The sequence below is a fragment of the Serinus canaria genome, chromosome 7 (genome assembly GCF_022539315.1).
Source record: "Serinus canaria isolate serCan28SL12 chromosome 7, serCan2020, whole genome shotgun sequence".
NCBI lineage: Eukaryota > Metazoa > Chordata > Aves > Passeriformes > Fringillidae > Serinus > Serinus canaria.
In genome coordinates, this window is record NC_066321.1 from 23,719,894 (window position 1) to 23,742,444 (window position 22,551).

General features: G+C 36.9%; 1 protein-coding gene across 1 annotated transcript; it reads left to right on the forward strand.

Moving 5' to 3' along the window:
• The first annotated feature begins 326 nt into the window (after positions 1 to 326).
• Positions 327 to 22,551, forward strand: DNAJC10 (DnaJ heat shock protein family (Hsp40) member C10). The gene is made up of 23 exons (XM_009088041.4): positions 327 to 464; positions 738 to 1,096; positions 2,733 to 2,898; positions 4,553 to 4,603; positions 5,916 to 5,998; positions 6,186 to 6,317; positions 7,223 to 7,316; positions 7,536 to 7,613; positions 8,807 to 8,850; positions 9,210 to 9,347; positions 10,666 to 10,755; positions 11,486 to 11,599; positions 12,371 to 12,485; positions 14,223 to 14,350; positions 14,611 to 14,727; positions 15,493 to 15,594; positions 16,626 to 16,781; positions 17,630 to 17,763; positions 18,219 to 18,272; positions 18,645 to 18,792; positions 19,289 to 19,408; positions 20,569 to 20,685; positions 20,957 to 22,551. Exons 2-23 carry the CDS (start codon positions 896 to 898, stop codon positions 20,966 to 20,968), a joined length of 2,394 nt encoding a protein of 797 aa, XP_009086289.2. The 5' UTR covers positions 327 to 464; positions 738 to 895; the 3' UTR covers positions 20,969 to 22,551.

Consider the following 22,551-nt stretch of genomic DNA (forward strand, 5'->3'; position numbering starts at 1 on the left):
GGGCCGGCGTGCCCGAAAGGAGCGGTCGGGAGGAGCCGAGCCCTCCGCCCGAGGCGGGCGCGGCGGCCACGTCAGCCCCGCAGCCGCCCCGCCCGCCTCCGGCCCAGAGCCGGATCCCGGATCCCGCCGCCCTTCCGCCGGCGCCGGGGAAAGGCGCTGCCGTCCCAGCCTGCCCCGCGCCCGGCCCGCTCGCACCGCCGGCTCCCACAGCCCCGAAGCCGGGGAGGGCAGAGCGCGGCGGCCGCCCCGCCCCGGTGCCTCCCCAGCCCTCCCGCCGCAGCCCGGCCACGGCCCCGCGGGGCTCCGACCTGCGCGCTCCCGGCGGCAGCAGCGCCCGGAGCGGGGCTCGGCTTTGTCTGTGAGGGGCGTCCGCTGCCTCCTTGGCGGGCAGCCCCCGCCCCGGGGCGGCGGCCGGCTCCGAGCCCCCGGCCCTTCCCGCGGAATGAGCCCCGGCGCTGCTGAAGGTAGGTATGAGCCCTCCTGCACCCGCCTTCCCTAATGCGATACAGCTGTGTGGCTTGGAGTGCCGTTCAGTGAAGCTGTGCGTGATCAGCCCGATTAAGGTAACAGTTAAGAGATAGTCTGCCACTTGTGTGGTTTCCAGAAAGAAGATAATTAGCTACCCAGAAACTTAAATGCTCACGTGTAATCCGCACAAGATGATGTTGGGGTATGTTACTAACCTGTGTTTATTGAAGAAGTAGTATTTAATTATTTGTTCTTCTGTCATCTTACAGGGTGTCTCCTTAGCAAGACTCGGGACATGAAGTAGAACAAGCGTTTTGGAGAGCTCTGCCATAAATACAGCTGTATCTCTGAATGTTGGCACATTTACTGGAGACTCTTCCCAAAGTCTGTTTGAATCACAGCCTGTGAAATTTCCGAAAGCTTCATAATGGAGTTTTTAGCATCCAAAGGAGATTATATTAGATATTTCAAAAGGTCTTTATTGCTAGTTTTAGTATGTGTAATAGTTCTTGTATGCACTGATCAGGACTATTATAGTTTACTTGGAGTATCCAAAGAAGCAAGTAGTAGAGAAATACGACAAGCATTCAAAAAGCTGGCATTAAAGTTGCACCCTGATAAAAATCAGGTAAGTTACCTTTTTAACAAGTCAAAGGCGTTGACTTAATGGATCTTAGTGTTTAAACAAAAGGAGATTTAATTTATTAAATATGTCTCTCTCTTATTGTGAACCACCTGATAATATAGTTCGACTCAAATTTTCTGCAGAGAAAATTTACAAAAAGTGATAGAGTCATACATAGTTTTGTTGAATTTGGGCTGTATTAAATTGCAATAGTAAAAAGAGTCAAGATTCTTTAATTCTCACTTATATTTTTATAACTAGAGGAAAACTTACTTGTATCCTGTATTACCTTGTTGGTAAGCTGTTGAGCTTTCCTCTTTCCATTTAGTTTTGGGGGACTTGCTGTTTTCTTGCCCTGAAGTCTCCTCTAAACATCAAATAAGAATAGCCTATTGTGAGACATGAGTCTCCAAGCATCAAACAGGACAAAACAGACATCCTGGGACTGCCAGGGGATAATGGTGGAGCTTACTCTGGGCTAACTGGAGAGAGAAGATGGGAATGGCTCAGTCTGTGTTACTGGATTTCTGAAATGCAAAGAAATCACTTTTAAACATCATCAGTTTTTCCTTGAAATGACTTGAAATAAGCAGAAATTCACAGGAAATAAAAGGGCTTAGAACTTTGTATGTACAACTGCATGGAGTCCCAAAAGACAGCAGTATTTCATATCAGCTCAGGGCCTGCCTTCACTGGCTACACTGGAGCCTCTCAGTGAGAAAGTCAAATGTCTGCAAAGTTAGGAATGCCAACTTGTAGCTATGAAATGAAAGTTTTGTTTTTTCTGTTGATACTTTCAAAGTAATGGCCTTTGGGGTCAGATTCTGTTGTTTCCAAGCATGCAAATAGTACTAAAGATTTTTTAAGAGGTTATTTTCAACCTTAGCAATGATATAAAGAAATGAGCCCATTAGACAAATTCCATAATGGTAATTAATTTCCTATATTATCTATTTCCTATATTATCTATTATAATTCCTATGTATCTAGCTAAAACAAAAATCTTAAGAAAAGTGTCTTTTGAATAAAATGCGTAAGCAGAAATTAAAAGAACAGGACTGTGTGGCACATCTTGCACACTACTGTTACACTGCACCTTTGCAGATCCCAAACTTGGATTCAAAATATGTCTGCAGATTTTTCACCACTCTAATTCCCAAGCTACCTAGAACAAAAATGCTTTTTAAATAAAAGGAGGAGGCATTTGTCTGTGCTGTCAAGACCAGAAGGGATTAATCTGTCTCTAGTAGAGATTTTGAACTCATCAAGTAGGGATTCTAGGGGAGTGGAAAAGATTATGGAGGAAATGGTATGTCTTCATTCATGAGTATTTTTTTAAATTCCACTGAAGAGAGAGTTGAAAAAAGAGGGTTCACTGGAGACTGTTACAGCCTGCTACCAGTTCACTTTGTATTTCAGTTGTACTTGAGTGAGGTTGGAAGAAATAAGAGGACAGATCTGGCTTCGGGAAAGGAAAGCTTTGCTGTAGTTTGGTTTCAGATCACAGTGCAACATCTGCTTCCATCATAACTGACATCCTTAGCAGGGATATAAAAATATTCCCAAAGATAATTTTCTCAGCATTACATGCACTATGTGGTTTATTAATTAATTACTAATTATCGTTTTCCTTACATAGAATGATCCAAATGCACATGAAAATTTTTTGAAAATAAACAGAGCATATGAAGTACTTAAAGATGAAGATCTACGGAAGAAATATGACAAATATGGGGAGAAGGGCCTCGAAGATCAGCAGCAGGGAGGTCGTTACGAGAGCTGGAACTTTTATCGCTATGATTTTGGTAAGTTATGATGTGTGTCTGTGATTTGCTTAAAACACAAGGAAATGCCATGTTCAGATCTATATCAGAGCTTTTCACATGTCTCTTGTGTATCCTCTCCAGGTTTCTGTCTGCTCTGTAGCTGTCACTTTCTCTCTGCTGGCCCAGTGTTTTATTTACCCTGTTAATGGCTACCCAGAGATGCAATCTATTTACCTAGCCTTTTGTTCCTGCTGCTTGCCTTTTTATAGGTCATCTAACTTTCTTCACTTAAATGTCAGTGTTAATATTTCATCAGGATTCTTTTTAACATTTTAATGCAGGAAGAACTTCTTTGTTTAGTATCCTTCAGGGGGATTTTGAGAGGAAATTTTTGCACTGCCAAGCCTATTAGAGATGCAGTTATGCAATTAGACATCAGTAAAGAGGTAGCAGATACTGAAAAAAAATAACAGAATCATACCTAAAATGATCTAGAGACAAGTTACTTAATGTTTGTCTCAAAACAATTTAGTTAGTTGTAGGGAAAGGCTGCAATGAATGATTCTCAGAGGTGCTGTAACAGGAGTAAACTACAACAGGAACTGAGGAACATAGTTGGATTGGGATGAAAACTTTTTTCTAGTGTTGTTTGATTTAATATGTCCCAATCTATAAGAAATTAACGTCTGTGCAGATTGAAATTGATTAAACCAGTGGCACAAGTATCACGGGAAAATACGGAAATTAGCCTAAAACTTCTTCAGATTTAAATTTTATCTCCCTGAAGTTTCACTGCTTGATTGAGAAACAGTATCCTGAAATGTTTATTAATCAGTGATTTAGCTAGCATCTATTTTTATATTTTATATGTGTATGTATGTATATAAAAGTGTAGCTTTATATATATTTATATGTATGGGTGAGCATATGTACAATATTACATGAGATATAAATGGAAAGTAATCTAAAAAGTACCTTGTCACTTGTAGATATTAATTTCTCTCATTATTTATTTGCATTTGATCCTTGTGTACTTCAGGTGAAATGACATCTCACCATGTTAGGTACTGTAAAAATCTGCAAAATATAATGCTCTTTAATAGTATTTTTGGTACTCTGCACTGCTTTCCTGTGTAGTTGAAGTAGTGGAGTGTTTTGTAGTGATGCCCTAGGTAGGACTGGTTAGCTTTGTCTTCCTTAACTTCCTTACCCACTTGATTCCACTGCATTCACACACACTCTCTAAGTGCAAAAGCCTGTGGCTGGAAACACCTTTGTGATCTAAATATTTAGGTAACCAGTGGCTGAGAAAGGGTGGAAACTTCTGAACGTTACATAAAGCTCTCACTGAGAGCTGAGGCTTCTTGAATATTAATCTGACAGCTGGATGATGTTATTTCTAACATCATTTCTCTTGCTGTAACAGCAGTAGTTGGAATTCTCTGCTGGCTTCATGGTTGGCTGCTAAATTATCAAAAGATTGTTCTGATAGTGGCCGTTGTAGCATGAGAGTGAGGGAGCTAGCAAGAGTTTGAACTCAGGGTCCATTGTACTAAACAGGGATAGCATTTTTGTAAAACCTCTTTGCCAGCTTAGTATTTCAACTTAGATCTACTGTCTTCTGTTGTGCATAAGATGATTGTTTGTTTTAAAGGTGGAAAAATAAAAAGCAATTGTTGTGTTTTTTTAATAGGTATTTATGATGATGATCCCGAAATTATAACATTGGATAGAGGAGAATTTGGTAAGTTTTTTAAATAAATGGCTGTTTGACAACATGACAACCCAAAGTACAATTTTTACATATTGAGCTGTGTCTTAGTAGGCTTTTCTTACTTGTCTTTACTAACACATGTTGGAAAATCATCTTCACATGAGAAAACAAGCAGTTAAAAAAACCCCTTAATGCTTCCTGTTAAACACTAGTTAGCAAATGGATAAATATCAATAAACAGCTTACATTAAGCTTTAGAGCTATTTTGTGAGGTCTGTAAAAGGAAATTATCTGAATTAAAATTTTGTTACTCCTCATTTATCGTTGATGTTTCTCTTGCATAAAAATGCACTTAATAAAACTTTTCTAATACATTTTTTTTCTGTGAAATACAGTCAGTTGTGTGTAGTTCAAAACCAGAAGGTGATACCAGATACTAAAAACACAGCTTAGGTGTGGAAAGATAACAGTTTCTATGTGACTATTGTCCAGGGCTTTTTTCTTTTAAAATTACAACTAAGTTGTTTGTAACTAAGAGAGGCCAGAGCAAAAATACTAGATTTTGTGTGATTTTTCATCTGCATATATGATTTCCTGTGTGCAGGATTGGACCTACATGCTGAAATGGTCTTGTAAACTGTTCTAAGAGCAGACCCTCATGATGCTTTCCCTGAGACTACAGGCTTTCTTTGTTCAATCTGTTTGCAGGGTCAGCATATTCCTTGGTTGTCTTTTTTGTGAGGATATTTTAAGACAGGCAAATAAAGGTTACAAAATCCAGAAGAAGAAAATTGGACAGGCTGAAAGCCAAGTAATTAAAGCTGATAACTGCTCTTTGTGTATATTTTGTTGCTGTTGTTTGCTTTCATAAGCAAGATGATTTGTGTTTCCCTTGACTTTTCTAGTTATTATATCAACTTGGATTTTTAAATTACATTAGACATGATTTCTTCATAAAAATACTGCCAGGTGAGACTTACTAAATACATAAAGTAATATAGGAAATTGAAATTTCTAGTGGGTAAAAATCTTTTAGAACTTGTATTTTGTAACTAGACTTACACTATCTCACATTTCAGCCACAATAATCTACAGACAGTACTTTTTTTCTTAATTAATAGAACAAGTGCTGAAAATCAGAGTGCTGATACCTTCTGAAATAGGATTTTTGTGCACCTGCCTACAACAGAGTGTTCATCTGAGTTACAGTTACTGTGCCTGACATTAAATACTGACATTAATACAGTGTTTGGGGAATACAGTATAGCAAAAATGTACATCCTAGATGTAACTACATTGCACAAGTGCATGATTTACTTACAGTTTTCTTCTCTCCATCTAGATGCTGCTGTTAACTCAGGAGAACTGTGGTTTGTGAATTTTTATTCTCCTCGATGCTCCCACTGCCATGATTTAGCACCTACGGTACGTAAACCAAGTAAATGAACTCTGAAAATTCACTGACTATAATTGCATAAAACTTAATCAAGGAGAGTTTTACACTGGAGCTGAAACCAGAGACAACAATTCAAAATTCCAGAAATAAAGCCTGTGCTCATTTTTCATTATATCTTTATAGGAAATTAGCCTCTCTTTGACTTTTTTATTTTAGTGGAGAGAATTTGCTAAGGAGCTGGATGGAGTAATCCGCATTGGAGCTGTGAACTGTGGAGATAACAGAATGCTTTGTCGAATTAAAGGCATTAACAGTTACCCCAGTCTGTATGTTTTCAAAACTGGAATGGTGAGTGATAAGACTTCAAGTGTTGTTAGAATGAAATCTGGAGAAGTATTTCTTTAGTACTTGTTCAGTCATAGAGATTTTTTCATAAAGATCTTCCTTTATAGTATGTTATTTCCTTTAATAATAAATATAACTTTTTCTTTACCTTGTTCAGATTATTTTACAAAGTTAACATAAAAAATGTATTTATTAATATATATAATTTATATTTTATATATATAATTTGAAATAAATGCTAATATATTTTCACAATAGTTTTTCTGAATAATTTTTCTGTGCAACATATCACTTCTGACTGGGAAGCTACTGTCAGCAGAGGTGCTGTAGCAAAGCCACAAGTCTCCTTGAACAGTTTCTCTTATAGTGTTGTAAAGGACTTTTCAAGTACAAAGAGTAGTCTGTGGTTTTGAGTCTTAAAGAATATGACCCTATGCCTAAAGAAACTTAGAAATTCCTTCTGCAAGATTCCCTCCATGCTACCTGCATGATGTGTGTCACTCTTTATAGCTGCTTGCTAAGTCGTGATGCTGGGGTGGTGTACAAAGGGCACTCGAGTAGATGGGTACATTTTGACAATAAGTTTTAAGAAGTTGAATGCTAACTGTATGTTAGTGATGTAAGCAATTTTTATTTAAATAGAAATACAATCACTGGGAGTTGGTGTTTCTAAGACTAAATTATCCTCATGTTGCAGCATTTGGAAAGAAATCACATTAGAAAATTTAATTTAAGGTTACATTTCAAACATTCAGATGGGGGGGGGAGAGAACAGTTAGGGTGGTAGTGGGGGTTGGTCCTGCAGTTGTTTAAGTACTCTTAGAAGAACACAGTCAGTTTTGGGATGGGGTTATTTGCCTTTTGGTTTTTTTCCTAATTTTATAAACTTTACTCTTTGTCTTCTATAGCAACCAGTGAAATATTATGGAGACAGGTCAAAAGAGAGCTTAAAGAACTTTGCCATGCAGTATGTTACAAGCACAGTCACTGAGTTATGGGCAGGTAATGTTCTTGTGCTTGGCTTGGGGGGCTGTTGTTGAAATAGTTTTTACTATATAAAATAGGGCAGGAACTATGCAAATGTCTGAATCTGTCAAGTATTGCTAAGTCTTCTTTTTGTGAATAAAGATAGTTCATGTAATTTGCTAATACAAATATAAAACCTCGTTTCATGGTCATGTTTAACTGGTCGCAAACTGATGCAAATTGTTTCATTCTTAGGAAATTTTGTAAATGCTATTGAAACTTCATTTGCATCTGGTGTTGGTTGGCTGATCACCTTCTGTGCTGAACGTGGGGGTAGGTATATTAAAGACTTTTTAAATACTGTGACAAAAAAAGGACTTCTGTTGATAGCAGTGGAAACCCTTTTGCTGCTAAAAAACATCTTGGGTCACCACAGTAGTTGTCCTGTGGGTCATTTAAGCTCTCTGTTAAAAGCAGTTTGGCAAAAGGACATTAATGGAAATATTATGTTATTGTGCTTCTGTAATGTCCTGTGAATGATTAAAGCAGCACTGGAGTGTAACCCATCAGGATGGGGGGAAGTGGCAGTAAAGGTTTCTCCCTTCAGTTTCCAGCTCAGGTGGCAGCTACTGCTGAAGTACATGCCAGCTTCTCATGATAGCTGAGCAGCAGAAAGGCTGTCTTCCCCTTAAACCACCAATATTAACATTTAGCTGAATAAGTTCTAAGCTAGGTTTGCACACAGTAATTGCCTCTTACCACTAGTTTCACATCAGAGTAGTTTTTTGTAGCTGTTTGTCCCGCTTTCTTGGGATCAGTACTGGGTACAATATATGAGAAAGTTACCTTGGTTAGCTGGTGGAGCTAAGTAAATGCACTACACCTTGGACAAATAAAGATTTCTCAGCCTTATGAAGAGACCTTTGTTCTGAGAACTGAATAGCCAGAACCTCAGTCTTGGATTTACACTTGTAAATAGCTCGATTTCAAATTGCAGCCCTTTCATTATTAAGTTTTCAACTTTGTTTCAGTTAAGGAGAAGTTGATGCATCTTATTTTTTAAAAAAAAAAATCTGCATCCAAAGGTAGCTATTCAAAGTCTGGATGGATTATTAAACCTTATAATATATTTCTAATAGTGAATTATTATTTGTAGCACAGAAAATGAAATATCATTCCAAGACTCTATGTAGATACTTGGATTAATTTTTTTTAAAGAGTGATTAACAAATTTTAAAGGTCAGTCTTTACAGTGAAGAAAATAGTAAAATAGTTTAAAGGAGAATTCTGTGTTGATGAAGCAAGAGAATGTTATTTGTGGGGGTTTTTAACTTAGAGTAGACAATCATTAATGCTGATTATTAGATATGACAACTCCAGGAATACTAGATTAACAACCAGGAAGCATGCCATAAGAAATGGTCATGTTTTTTGGGAGGAAAGGGGGAATTCTAAGCAAGAGTAGATTTAGTGAATTAATAAGGTGAAGTTTAATGTTTGTAAATACAAAAAAATTTGTTTTGCAGATTGCTTGAGTTACCAAACCCGCCTTAAGCTAGCTGGCATGTTGGTAAGCAGTGTTTCACTTTGAAAGCATTACCTGTTATATTTAAAACAAAATAACAGAAGTGAAAGCATCAGGTTGTAACTAAAACTCTCACTGAGTTTAGTAGCACCAAGATATCACCCATTAACTTTTGGAAGAATTCAATACTTTGCCTGAGGAGCTTTTGAAATAACAATTTTCTTATAAGAATTTTATAAAATAAGGATTAATATTACATAATAAATTACAGTGTTGTTTCTTTTAATTTTCTAAGTATTATAAATAATTGCCTGTGTTGGGATTTTCAAAAGCATTTCTGTACCTGAAATTAAAAAATACTTTTCTTTGGATTTGTTTTGTGTTTTTTTCTTTCCTAATTACAGGAAGGTCTTGTTAATGTGGGCTGGATGGACTGTGGCACCCAGGGTGAGCTTTGTGATAATTTAGATGTCTCATCTAGTACTACTGCATACTTTCCACCTGGAGCCACCATAAACAACAAGGAGAAAGGAGGTGTTTTGGTATGACTTGTTTTTTATTATCTATTAAGATAAACAAAGTGCTAAAGGAATGTATAAATCATTTCCAGACTGATGGTACACAACTGAAAATAGGATTTTTTCTCTTCTAAGCTGGTATGCTCTGCATGAGTTTGTATCCCTGTGTCTGCTCAGGCAGTGATCCTGGAGGGGATTGCAGTTTGCTGGAGAGTGAACAGCAGCCTTGACTCTGCCTGCCCACCTCCCCAGGAGCCTCCCTGAGCAGCTCTGCGAGTTGAGGCTGAGAAGGGCTCTGTGACTGCCCCCAGAGCTGCTTCTAACTCTGCTGCCCAGCTGTCCTGGGCAAGCCTGGGAGTCTCTTCTCCCAGAAAAACTGGCAGGACAAGAGGAAATGGACTCAAGCAAGGGAGGTTTAGATTGAGTATGAGCAAATCTTTCTTTAGCCTAAGGGCTGTGAGGCTCTGGAACTGCCCAGAGGGAAGTGGTTGAGTCAATACCCCCAGGGTATTTAAAGACACTTGTAGACCTTGCACTCAGGGATGTGGTTTAGAGTAGTGGACTTGGCAGCTGGTTACAGCTTGGACTCAAGGATCTTAAAGGTCTTTACCACCCTAAATGATTCTAAGTGATCTTTGATCTGACCCTGATTTTTTTTATTCCAGAAATAATATGCACTGGGTATCACAAGTTTGAGAAATGCTACCCTGACATGTGTGATAAAAGTACTCCTACAATGTCTGTCAGTACAAATTTTACTGCTCAGTTCTATTCTAAAATTACAACCTACATTTGTGTGGTAGTTTTAACTTCCCTAATTGATGGGAGACATTTCTGTTTGAAGCACGACTTGTTCCTTTATTGTCACTACTCTTACCTATATTTTTAAAAGGAGGAAAATAAATTGCAACCTACCTACTGTGAACCTTTTAACTTAACAACTCAGTTACTGATTGATATTACTTCCAAAATTTTACAAGTTAAGGGAACCTAAATATCTCTACAGTGCAGTTAAGGAAGGCTGTAAAACTAAATTGGAAATCTTGTAAACTTGATGGGCTTGGTGTGAAATTTGAATTTCACACTCTTGATCCCTGTCTTGACAAAATAACAATTTCTTGAGTTGAATATTGTAGGCAAGTGAGCTAAAAAGCAGTATTCTGAGAGTGGTGTTTGTGAAATTACATGTGTTAAAAAGAAGTTGATCAAATAAAATATTATTAACTGCATTCTCCATTTGATCAAAGGGAACAAATCAGAATAAATTCCCTGACACTTTGAGTACTAATCAGGTTGATTTTTGTAATTCCTTGTAATAAAGACAGTTAATTTTTTATCCTAGTTTCTTAACTCCTTGGATGCCAGAGAAATATATCAGGAAGTAATGAAGCATCTACCAGACTTTGAAATCATCTCTGCAGCATCATTAGAGGTAATTTTTTAAAAATATGCTAAGATTTCTTCAAATAATATATTTTTATATTGTTATTTTCTACATTTTTCAAACCCTGTTGACACAGCAACTTAGCATTTAACTGAATATTACTTCTTTTTATCTCTACCCAAAAGTATTTAACACTGTCTACATTTACTTTTGTTGTTTAGCAAAATAACAAAAGGGAAGTAGATTTCATAGGAATGTAGGAAATCACAGAAATTGCCATTGCAACTCCCTCTGCAACTGCAGTTTTCTAGTAATTTTTTGAATCAGCTACATTGTAGAATATTTTGGTTTAGGTATGTTTTGTTTGGGAATTTAGAAAAGAAGAAAATACTTGTTAATCCGTGACAATTGATGTATGAACTGAAATTGAGTCTTAAAAGGAGCTCATGTCTTGGAGGAAAAACAAAAGTAAACCTCTTTCCACACTTGTAGTTGCACATAGGAGCATAATTTACAACAGGAAATCCAAACAGGAACAACAATATTAGAGTGCAGCTTGTAGCCAGCTTGCTCTCAGATTTTTTCTACTTCCTTGATTATGATGCAATAAAAGGAAGCTTAGTGGAAGGACTGCCTGAAAGAATTTGTTTAGTGGAGGTCTTTTGGAGATGAATAACTGGACATTTGCCTTTATAAAGCACAGAAGAATTTTGCACGTTGGTGTGGTTGGGATTAATTTTTTGTGGTGTTGTTGGTTTGTTTTTCCCTGTGGTTTAAGGACCGTCTGGCTCATCACCGGTGGCTGCTTTTCTTCCAGTTTGGGGAGGGGGATAAATCAAATGTGCAGGAGTTTAAGAAACTTAAATTTTTACTGAAAGATGAGCATATTCAGGTAAGAGTGCTCACTCATATAATGCTAAATGCTGATTACATTCCAAGAACAAGGCATAGTTTTCATTGTTACTGGCTTTTACCAGCACATGCCACCTCTGGTACTGGAAGAGATACACTATCATATAGTAGATCTGCAGTAAAGTTTTTATTTAAAGCAATCACTTGCATTTCCTGTATGTTTTTAATAATTTAAAAGTAGAGAGAGATTATCTTTTAAATCTGCTCCGTCGTTGGAAATGTTGCTGCAGATCCCATTCAGTTTATAATTATAAATTAACATTCCAACATCAAATTTATGAATGTGGAACTATATATTAATTATTCTGAAAACCCTGTGATCATGTTGATTATTTTCTTCATAAAAAGAAACCAAGTTCAGATTTTGCACTAAAGGCCTTCAGATTGTGTTATTCTATAAAGTATGTGGTTTTTTTAATTGTTGCTTTGACTAGAAGAATATTAATGTTACATTTATTTTAGGTGTCTTCTTGCTTCCTTGCTGTTGTCTTTGGAGGGAGGGAAAAAAGAATACTTCAAGTTTTTGTTCTCCATTTTGGCCTTTAAATTAAAAATTAGCAAGCAACCTAATATAGTTGTGCCGGTAGTTTTCCTTGAACATCATTTTTTCTTAAGATCTTTGTTGTTTATAAAAAAGGCTATCAGTTTTCCATATTTTTACCTATGTTTTCTAACTCTTACTTCCTTTTAAAATATGTTAATTGATATAAATTAGGCTGCTTTAATTAAAATGGCATTGTCTTAAATACAGGTTGGGAAGTTTGACTGTCTTTCCTCACCAACCATCTGCAACAAACTCTATGTTTATCAGCCTTGTTTAGCAGTCTTCAAAGGAAAAGGAACTGGAGATTATGAAATTCATCATGGTAAGGGAAACTTTGGCAAGTTTAAATCATGACCTAATCCCTTTGAGATGACAAAATCTTTGGCAAACCACATTTTTTTTCCCAAAGAACAGTTTTGTAGCTTTAATATTTGCTATCTTTCCTCTGACCATAATAGCCTTACACAACCTATTTATAATTTCCTTTGGTTTTCTTTTTTCTGCTTTTTCTGGGTAAGCAGTCATCAGATGCTGAGGGATGTAGTTTGTCTTTGCAGTCTGTTTCAACATCATTTGCATAATGACATACAAATGAAATCTCTGAAGCTGATCAGGACAGTTTCTGCTCTGGGTAGGATAAACAAAGAATGTTGTAAGGCACACCCTTCAGAGAGGCCTGGTTACACAGTGCAGCCAGTTTGCCAAACTTGCATTTGGTTTCATGTATCACTGCACTATTTCCATGCTTTGTTAACTTCTGTCCAAGATAATGAGACTTTTACCACTTACTTTCATTTCCAGCATCACAGTTTCCTTTCAGGAAAGGCTGGAACTATGTTACTATTTACTGCTGAAAGGATTCAGTAATGCTGGTTGAAGAAGAAGAGAGCCTAAAGCCAAGCTGTAGCTTGCAGGAACAGGTATAGCTTCATCCAGAATATGGCACAAGGCAGTTATGCAAGATGAATTTCTCATTTTTCAGCCTCTGAGGTATTAGAAACAGCCTGCTAGGATTAAGTCAGAACCTCAATACTATTACAAACAGGAAAAGTGAAAAGTTTTTCACTGTTCAGAAAAGATTAGGCTTATCAAGGGGGAAAGATGATCCCATACATCTAATGATTGGTATATAAGGAAAAGCCTGATATACTTCCTATGTATAGATTGCTGCAGAGAGGGCAGGAAGAGGTCACAGCCATGCAGCATTTTATAATGGTGTGGATTAGAGTGGAAGAGAAGTGCATTGGACTATAGTGTATACAGGGCTTTTTTCTGAATGGTTTGGTTTACTATTTAGAAAATAGATGGCATGTAGAACATTCACCAATAGCCATCTCACTCCAGTCTTTATGAGAAAATAATCCTCAGAAGAATCAGGCTTTTTGATATGCTGTGTTGAAGGGCTTCAACAGTTGAAAATCTAAGAACAGTAATAAATCTTGGTTAGTCATTGTGCAGTGACTTCAGATTTGATTAACCTGAAGTTCTTATTCTCAGACAAACTCATTTCTACTGACAAATATGTATACAAAGGTTATGAAGAGACTGGATCTTTGCCCACTGGAGCTGTGTGAGCAGTAATTTCAGTTACACCTAAACAACTGTGATTTATCAGTGTAATTTATTTTGCTTGAAATTTTTTTACCTTGTCAATCCCTTTACCAAGTCAAGTGTATCTAGAACTGTACTTTTTAATTCCAACACAAGTGACATGGTAAAGTGATCAATAATCCTGTCACAAAAAATTTCATCATTTTGTTTGACAAAAACATGTTTTGTCTTGGATAAAGTATTTATTTGGCTAATATTGGGTAACTGTCCAGTTTAATATTTAGCCACATATCAACTATCAACTACAGTATGTCCTGCCTGTGTAGGTTTGGACAGTTTGACATTGTCCTAAGGAAAAGCAACATCATTTTATGCTAAATTTACTTAAACAGGCTGGGTTTAAAGATTAGACAAGTGATCTGAAAGACTCCTATTGCTTTCAAAGAGTTTTTAAATTACGCCTCTCATAGGTAAAAATTGAATTTACTTTCCACATTGTTTTTTGAAGGAAAGAAGATCTTATATGACATTGTTGCATTTGCCAAAGAAAGTGTGAACTCCCATGTCATCACACTGGGACCTCAGAATTTTCCTGACAAAGATAAGGAACCGTGGCTTGTGGATTTCTTTGCACCGGTAAATATTTGGTATCTATATATTCCTTCTTCTAAAATCTGTTCTGTAACTATGTAACAAGGTACTAAGGAGTAACTGAAAGTGCCCTTCATCATTATGAGAGGGTGTTCTAATTCCTCGTTCCCTGGCAGCTCTAGTTCCTAACTGGGTTTTGTGTTTAGTGCACTCTGTTGTCAAAGCAGCAAACTATGAATCTGGAATATTCTCCTGAGGCTACCTGTGGGAAAAGCAATGGCACTTCCTTGCATTTTGTCTTCCAGTGGTGTCCTCCTTGTCGAGCTTTGTTACCAGAGCTGAGAAAAGCATCCAAACATCTTTATGGTCAGCTTAAATTTGGAACACTAGACTGTACTGTCCATGAAGGCCTTTGCAACATGGTAAGCTGAAGGAACTAAAAATAAAGAAATACAAATATAATCCTTTCAAATAATATAATTGTCTTTGAATTGGGGGTAGGAGGATATGGGCAGACAATGTTTGTCCTTTAACATTACTTTGCTAAAGGGCAGTAAATTGAACAGGCATCATATAATTTTTTTTAAAGAAGCAAACTATATAACCACTATAGATAATTTATTAATGGGGAATTCAGGTCCAATTTTATTCTAATTTCATAGTGTTACTGGAAGACTTCAGAAGTCTCAGAATTTAATAATTCTGGGGGCTGGGGTTAATGTCTGAAAATGCATGGAAAATGAGCAAAACAGGACAAACTTTTGCAAGTTTTATTTAGATAGTGTTTACCCACTGAGGAATTCAAATGATGGGAACTGACTGTGTTCAGTGGTAAACAATAGTTATTCATACAGTACAAACATTCCATCTGAGGACTGGGAATAGTTTTAAAGCTAAGGCTACGGCTTAGGAGGCCCAAGGATTAATTCCTGTATTTGTGGAGCATGGCAAAGGAGGACTGGCTGTTTTTTACGTTGAGAACACACTATGCCATCTCTGAATACAATTGGCATCTTCTCTGTACTGATTTATTATGGTGTCAGATTCTCACCTGCATGTAAGCCTGAGCACTTGTACTGTACAAACTGAACAGATGAGCAGCTTGAGCCACCAATACCAGAGACAGTTAGAGGCAAGTCCAAGAGCTTTAATCATTCTGTGCAATTTGTTATTGTCTGTTTTATCAGCATAACATTCGAGCTTACCCAACAACAGTTGTGTTCAATCAGTCTGATGTTCATGAGTATGAAGGACATCACTCAGCTGAGCAGATCTTGGAGTTTATAGAGGTATGTAAATGCTAACGTTGGTTGGAGTCTTGTTCTATGCAGTCCATACACAAATACATCCTTCAGTTGGAAGATTCTGAGATTTTTAATTTTTTCTTTTTAATTGGACAAGGCAAATAAAAGGTGAAAAAATTTCAGGCAAGAAAAGTGATCCAGCAGCTGTCAGTCAGAGACTTGATAACTAATGGATTAATTTCCCTATGCTATCATCACATAATTTATTTGAGATCATTAGCCAATAAAGAAAGATCCCTTCCAATCTGCAGAATAATGGTAATTATTTCTGTCTTATGGAGAGAATAAAGGAATTAATATTACATCACTTCCAATTTTTAAGGTGGAAATGCTTCACCACACACCTTGATATAGGAGGGGATTCACATTTTTGTCAGGTAGATTGCTGCTGTCCACATTTTTCAGCTGTCCTTGAACTTTCTTAACTGCAAACTACTGGTATTGATCACTGTTGATGCTAGAGTTCTGGCACCCAGCTTGGCTCCAGCATTCAGGTTCACTGCTATATCCACAGGCTATTTTTCACTTTTTGAAGAGACATTTCTCTCCAGGTAGCTCAGAAAAAGCAGCTTCAAGAACACACTGAAACAAGTGGAGATGAGTCTTTCAGTTGGCATTCAGAGGCCCATAGTGCACTATATGAATTCTTTTGCATTCCAGCTTAAACAGCATAGCTGAGTTTTGTTAACAATTGTTTCTGCCAGATAAGCTGGATTCCTTGTTTTTTGCCTTCTTTTATTGAGGAAAGGCAGAAAACCTCCCTTTTGGAGCCAGGGTATACTTTTTTGATATTTTTTCTCAACAACTTAGGCTTTTAAAAATCAGATTTTTGGGTTGAAGGAATGTCTTTTGATGCTTCTATGCCTTTCAGTGGTGTGGAGTCTTCCCTACCAGAGCAGCAAGCAAATTTCACAGAACATTCTTGAAATGGGGCACAGTCTGTTTGTACATGCTGGCCCCACATAGGGGATACACTGTGCAACAATGAGTTATGTCTATGAGCTGTCTTTATTTAGGATCTTAGGAATCCATCGGTGGTCTCCCTAACACCAGAGACATTTGCTGAATTGGTTCAGAGAAGAAAGCGAGAGGAGATCTGGATGGTGGACTTCTATGCTCCATGGTGTGGACCTTGTCAGGCCTTAATGCCAGAATGGAAGAAAATGGCCAGGGTAAGTCCCATTCAAACACTTTTCTGCTTTTGTTCCTCTTCTGGGAAATTGCTGGGATGGCACAACTGCTTTCTTAAGAGAATTGTCAGCTGAGAAAATTTAGAGTCTAATACTGCCACCAAAACAGGCAATTCCTTCTTGACAGTTTTGTATTTTGACTTTTTAAAAGCTTCAATACACTGATACTGTATTCCAGTTGTTCATGTTGTTACAAGTGTGTAAGGTCATTACAGTGTTCTCTCATTTGCAAAAGTAATATTATTCTACTGACAACCATTCCTGGAGGTGTTTACAGGAATTTGAACTAGAAAATTTGGGTGGGGGGGAAGAAGGGCTTTGGAAACAAGCCTGTGACTGTGAGACATTTAGAACTCGACTAGGAATTATAGCCAGGATTTACTATTCTGTTGGAATGTCTGTGGAGTGTTAGTGGCTCTGTAGGACACATTCAATGATCATCAGCTTCCCTGCCCATGGCAGGTAGTTTGGGCCTTTGCAGCAAATAGAGTGTGTTCAGGACAGGCCCAGTGTGACACTGCTGGTACATCTGCACTGCAGCAGGACTGGCACACAGGAACAGGGCATTCTTTGCACTCACTAATCCCACTCCTGAGTGCCTTTGAGGTAAGGTAGGTGCCTTGTGAGCCCTGTGCATGCAGCTTATACTAAATGTGTGCATGATGGTGGCTGGCTCTGATACCAGTGATCTGTTTACAGGGAAGAGGAAAGCCTTGTGATAATCTTGGTCTGTTTTGTTGAGATTTTTTCCCCCAGCTAAGAAGTATTATTGAAATTGTAGCTGTATTGGTTAACATATTTGATGCTAGGTTTTCTTCTTTCTTTTTCAGATGTTAAATGGATTAATCAGTGTAGGCAGTGTGGATTGTCAAAAATATTACTCATTCTGTCACCAAGAAAGTGTTCGGGGCTATCCTGAAATCAGGCTCTTTCCTCAAAAATCAAACACAGCTCATCACTATTAGTAAGTACATTGCTTCCATTTGGGAAACATGCCATGATGTGAAACAAGACAAATACACCTCTGCTGTTGTGTACAAGGGCTTTAGCACAGCTATTAAAATAGGCTGTTAAGATATTACTGTACTGGATAGCATTGGCTTTGTTACTTCAAACTAGTGATTTTGTTTTGCCATTTCATTTCAGTAATTTGAAATTACACAGGAATCTTCATTTTTATTTCTTTTCTTTATTGTCTTGGTTTTCCAGTTCTTAATTTCATAGGTTTTAATTCTATCTTTGAGACTTTCATTTGTTCAGATTTGAAAGCAGGATAGAAATATATCCTAAAACATATGCATTTACATTCTTCATTTGATTATCACCACTCTTCAGAGGAGGTTGTTTGTAGGGTTTTTTCCCAGAATAATTCAAACTACTGTGCAACTGGCTTTTTGTTTTCTCTTTAACATTTTATAGTAGCTACAATGGATGGCACAGAGATGCCTATTCACTCAGAGGCTGGGCATTGGGGTAAGTTACTGCACTCAACTTTGTTCATGAACTGCTTGATAGGATAAATAAATATTGAAATACTATGTAAATCAAGAACTAAAACCGCTTGGGCATATGTATTGCTTAATTTAAGAAGTTCAAGTTTCTAAATCTTTTCACTTACTGTTTTTAAAATTTGGAGAAATAGCATACTCCTTGCTGCCTACCCACCTCCTGCAGACCATGTTATTTTGTTTACCACATTTAAGAAGTTATTCTCCTGTAGTACAGAGTGTGAAATAGGGATTTTCAGACTACTCATGTTCTTAATTTCAGAAGCTTTTCTTAAATGCAATTTGCATATTGTTTCAAGTTTTGAATGTATTATGATTGTTGCTCTTCTTTACACAGATATTTACCACAGGTGTCTGTAGATCTCACCCCTCAGAGTTTCACAGAAAAAGTTCTGAATGGGAAAGATCATTGGGTCATTGACTTCTATGCTCCTTGGTGTGGACCTTGCCAAAATTTTGCTCCTGAATTTGAGATGCTTGCAAGGGTATGTTTTTAAATGTACTGACAGCTTGTTATAATTGTAATGGTTAAAATCTTTCTCATCAGCGCTTTATTTCTTAGCAGTCATCCAAAAACCACAATACTTCCATGAGCCTCCTACTCATGGAATGATGCACGCTTCTAGGTTGCACAAGACAGTGGGCATTGTCTTCCACAGACAGACACACAGAGACCCTCTTTTGAAACAGATTTCAACTTTTCAACTTCAGCATTTTTTGGCCTTCCAAAAAAATGGAATGGCCTTTGGAGCTGTGGTGTGTTTTTATGCTTTGCCCTGAGTTCAAGTACAAGTGCTCTCTGAATACATAGAGAGACACCTGACACAAGGCTGACAGTCTGGGAAGCAAGCTAGCAACTACTCTGAGATATTTCAAAGATTTGAGCAAAACTTTTTTTTTTTTTTTTTAGCCACACTGCTGGGTTATTCCACTTACTTGCTTTTACTCACCCTTAGTCACTTGTAATTTGTTTCTTTTCAGGCTGTTAAAGGAAAAGTAAAAGCTGGGAAAGTAGACTGTCAGGCATATGGTCAGACCTGTCAGACTGCTGATATCAGAGCCTATCCTACTGTCAAGTTTTACCCCTACCAAGGAACAAAGGTAAAGTGTTAGTGGTGAGCAGATACTGTTAATAAATGTATTTCATTTCACCTTAAAACTAAAGAGAATACTTCTATAACATGTTAAAGTGAATTGTTTGTATATTACTGTGTTTCCAAATAATCAGTTTCAGTAATACTTAAAATAGTAGGACAGTGATATAATAACAACAAATTGCAAATTAATGGAACTAAATAGAAGTAGAATTCTAATAGTAATTAAAATGCAGGCTTAACCAGAACAAGGGTTTAATTTCCAAGGTCTTGGGTGATAATGTGTTTTTCAACCTTTACCAATTCCATCACGAACTAGCCAAAAGTAGATGGTCTCTCTCTAAATGAAGCAGGGACAATTTCATTTTGGCTAATGAGAAATATAATTAAATGTTGTTATTATATTGAAAGACCAATTTTGACATATAATGTATTGTAAGACAGATATTTAATGAAAAGGATATGGTTGTGTTGTCTCAAAAACAAACCTCATCAAACTATTTCAGTTGTCAGTGGGACTTTCAGATCAACATTTCCTACTAACAGAGTAACAGTATAAATGAAAAATACAAAGAGTATTCAGATAGCTATAGGGAATTGCCTTTTTTTTGTAACACTAATAACTTTCAGAAATATTTTAGTGACTTTTTAAATGTATTAATGCTGAAGAGAAAGTATTCAATGGTTTCTGATAGAGAATTGGCTTAACTTACTTTCCCTTTTTTTAACTGAATTTTCAATGGAAAGTTCTAGAAATCTTTCATCACACAATCCCACCAAATTCCATGAGATTTTCTGTAGTGAAGGGTAAAGACATTCTAGGTCTTCAAAGTAGCCACCCACAGTGACAGATTTCACATAGATTACAAAGTGGCAGACTGTAATAGCTGTCTACCTTAAACACTCACCTCAGTAAATATGAGCAAATTGTAACTATTTCAGGTTTCTTGAATGAGCAGGACAAAATTGGTGCTGTCCTGAAAACTAGCAGCTATGGGTGGTTTTTAGTACAATTCAAATCAGCATTGTTTAAACAGAGACAAAAATATATCCATGAATCATCAATCAAGCTACCAAGGCCATTGTATTCTGCCCTGCTTTTCTCTTGAATTTTGTTGGAAAATTGTGGAACATATGACCCATGTTCTATTTTTATCTTCTTTTAAGAAAAGTGCTCTTGGGGAATACATAGACAGCAGAGATGCAAAAGGTATAGCTGACCTTTTAAATGAAAAATTAGAAGCAATGGAAAAGAAAGAAAAAAGAAAAAAAACTAGAAATAAGGTAAGAACATTTACTGTGGAGCCTTTGCAAAAGACATGCTGTAAATAATAACTATTTAAAATGGTGTTAGTATTTTTTTCTTTATCCATAGTATTAAATGCAAATTACAGAGGCATGATTGGGTAAACTTAAGAAGATATTAACACACAGCTGCTTAAGAAATGTTTTTCCAATTGAAAAATTGTTGCTACTGAAAACATTAAAATCATAAGAAAAAAAATTTTTGTTTGTAGTTTCAGAAAAACTGCATTGTTTATTTTCTTGTCACTAGGATGAACTCTAACTGGTACTGAAGGTAGATACAATTCAATATATTCTTAAGCTGTGAAGATAGAAGACACCACAAGGAAAATATAAGGATAGTTACACTGGTGCCAGGACAAGACCCAGGAAAACAAGTTTGAGTTCACAGGCATACACAACTGTATGAGTTCTGTTAAACTGTGGAGAGATGAAAACATTTTGGTTTTGGTGGAGGCAATGTTTCTGCATGTCCCTCTTCTGACAGACCAGCTACCTTCTTCCTGGCCAAACACTGGAGTTGACCAGAAATGTGGACTCTATCACTTCTGCCTACCCATTTACTAGTTCCTTATATTTTTTTCTGTCTCTTCTCAAATGCTTTTTGAATGTGGCACTCAGCCTGTGGCTGAATATGCACTCGAAGCACTCTGCAATGCAGAACACAATGATGGATTGTCTGTTTGAGAGACAAACACTTGGACCTGGTGATTATTCTGCTTTGGGGTTGCATTATTGTCTAATCAATGGTTGAGAAATAAAATCAAGAACTGGTAGGAGGACATGTTTATTGAATTAAATTGCTCTTGCTCTCGAGTGGATTACTCAATTGTGGCAGTGGTGATGCTGCCTGGATGAACAGAACTTTGAAGAGCTTTTTTAGTGGCTTGGTTTGGTTTTGGGATTGTGTTTATTCTTTTTTTTTTTTAAGTAAGAAAGAAAAAATAAAATCATTCAAATGTGGTATCAACTTTCAAAGTTTAAATTATGCAATAGAAGCATCTGTTTAAGGCAGTAGCTCATCACTTTTATCATTGTCTTTTTAAATATGAATGTATTCTGTGGACATATTTAACCTCTTTTGGCATTACCACTTTCCCTTTCCCTGCAGACATATTTTTAGGTGGGGTTTTTTGTTTGTTTTTATATAATCTTCAGGCAAGCAGGAGAGCAAGTGCCTTCTTTAATTTAATAACGAACACTGTACATTGCAATGTCTCCTCGTATTTCTTACTAGAATTCCTGCTCTAAAGGGTAATATTTTTCAGAGCTTCTCCATGGCCAAGAAAAATTACAGAAGATGACAAAATGTCTGCAAACAAGTGTTTCATGATTGCAATAAAATGCTCCCTAGCACCTGACAGATGGAATTTCCTCCCTGCTCTCTATGTCTTTAGCCCTAGCATGACTGGTCAGTGTATTATGAGTATTACAAATTTGTAAATACATTGTTATTGACAAGTAACTTATTTCCTGAAGAAGGCAGCAAGAAATGAAGAGATACAAGTAACTGAGACATTCAACTGTTTTTTCCCCTATTCTCAGGGTTGCCTCTATTGATTTTTCATTTTTGCAGCATATTAAGCAATGAAGAGACTATTGCATCTATTTTTTAATAAAGTAGATCTTCCTACATCGAAATATAACTTCAAATTCAATCACAGTTAAAAATCAAAATTTTCAAACAAACTGTTTTGGTCAGTTTTTGCATATCACTGTAACTGCAGTTCCTGCCTTCTACACTCTTCTTGGAGAATGAGGTCTAGGAAAAGTTTTGAAACATATTTAGGCTGTGGGAAAGAGGATTTAGTTTAAAAATCAATAAAGTTCATTTTGAAGATATAA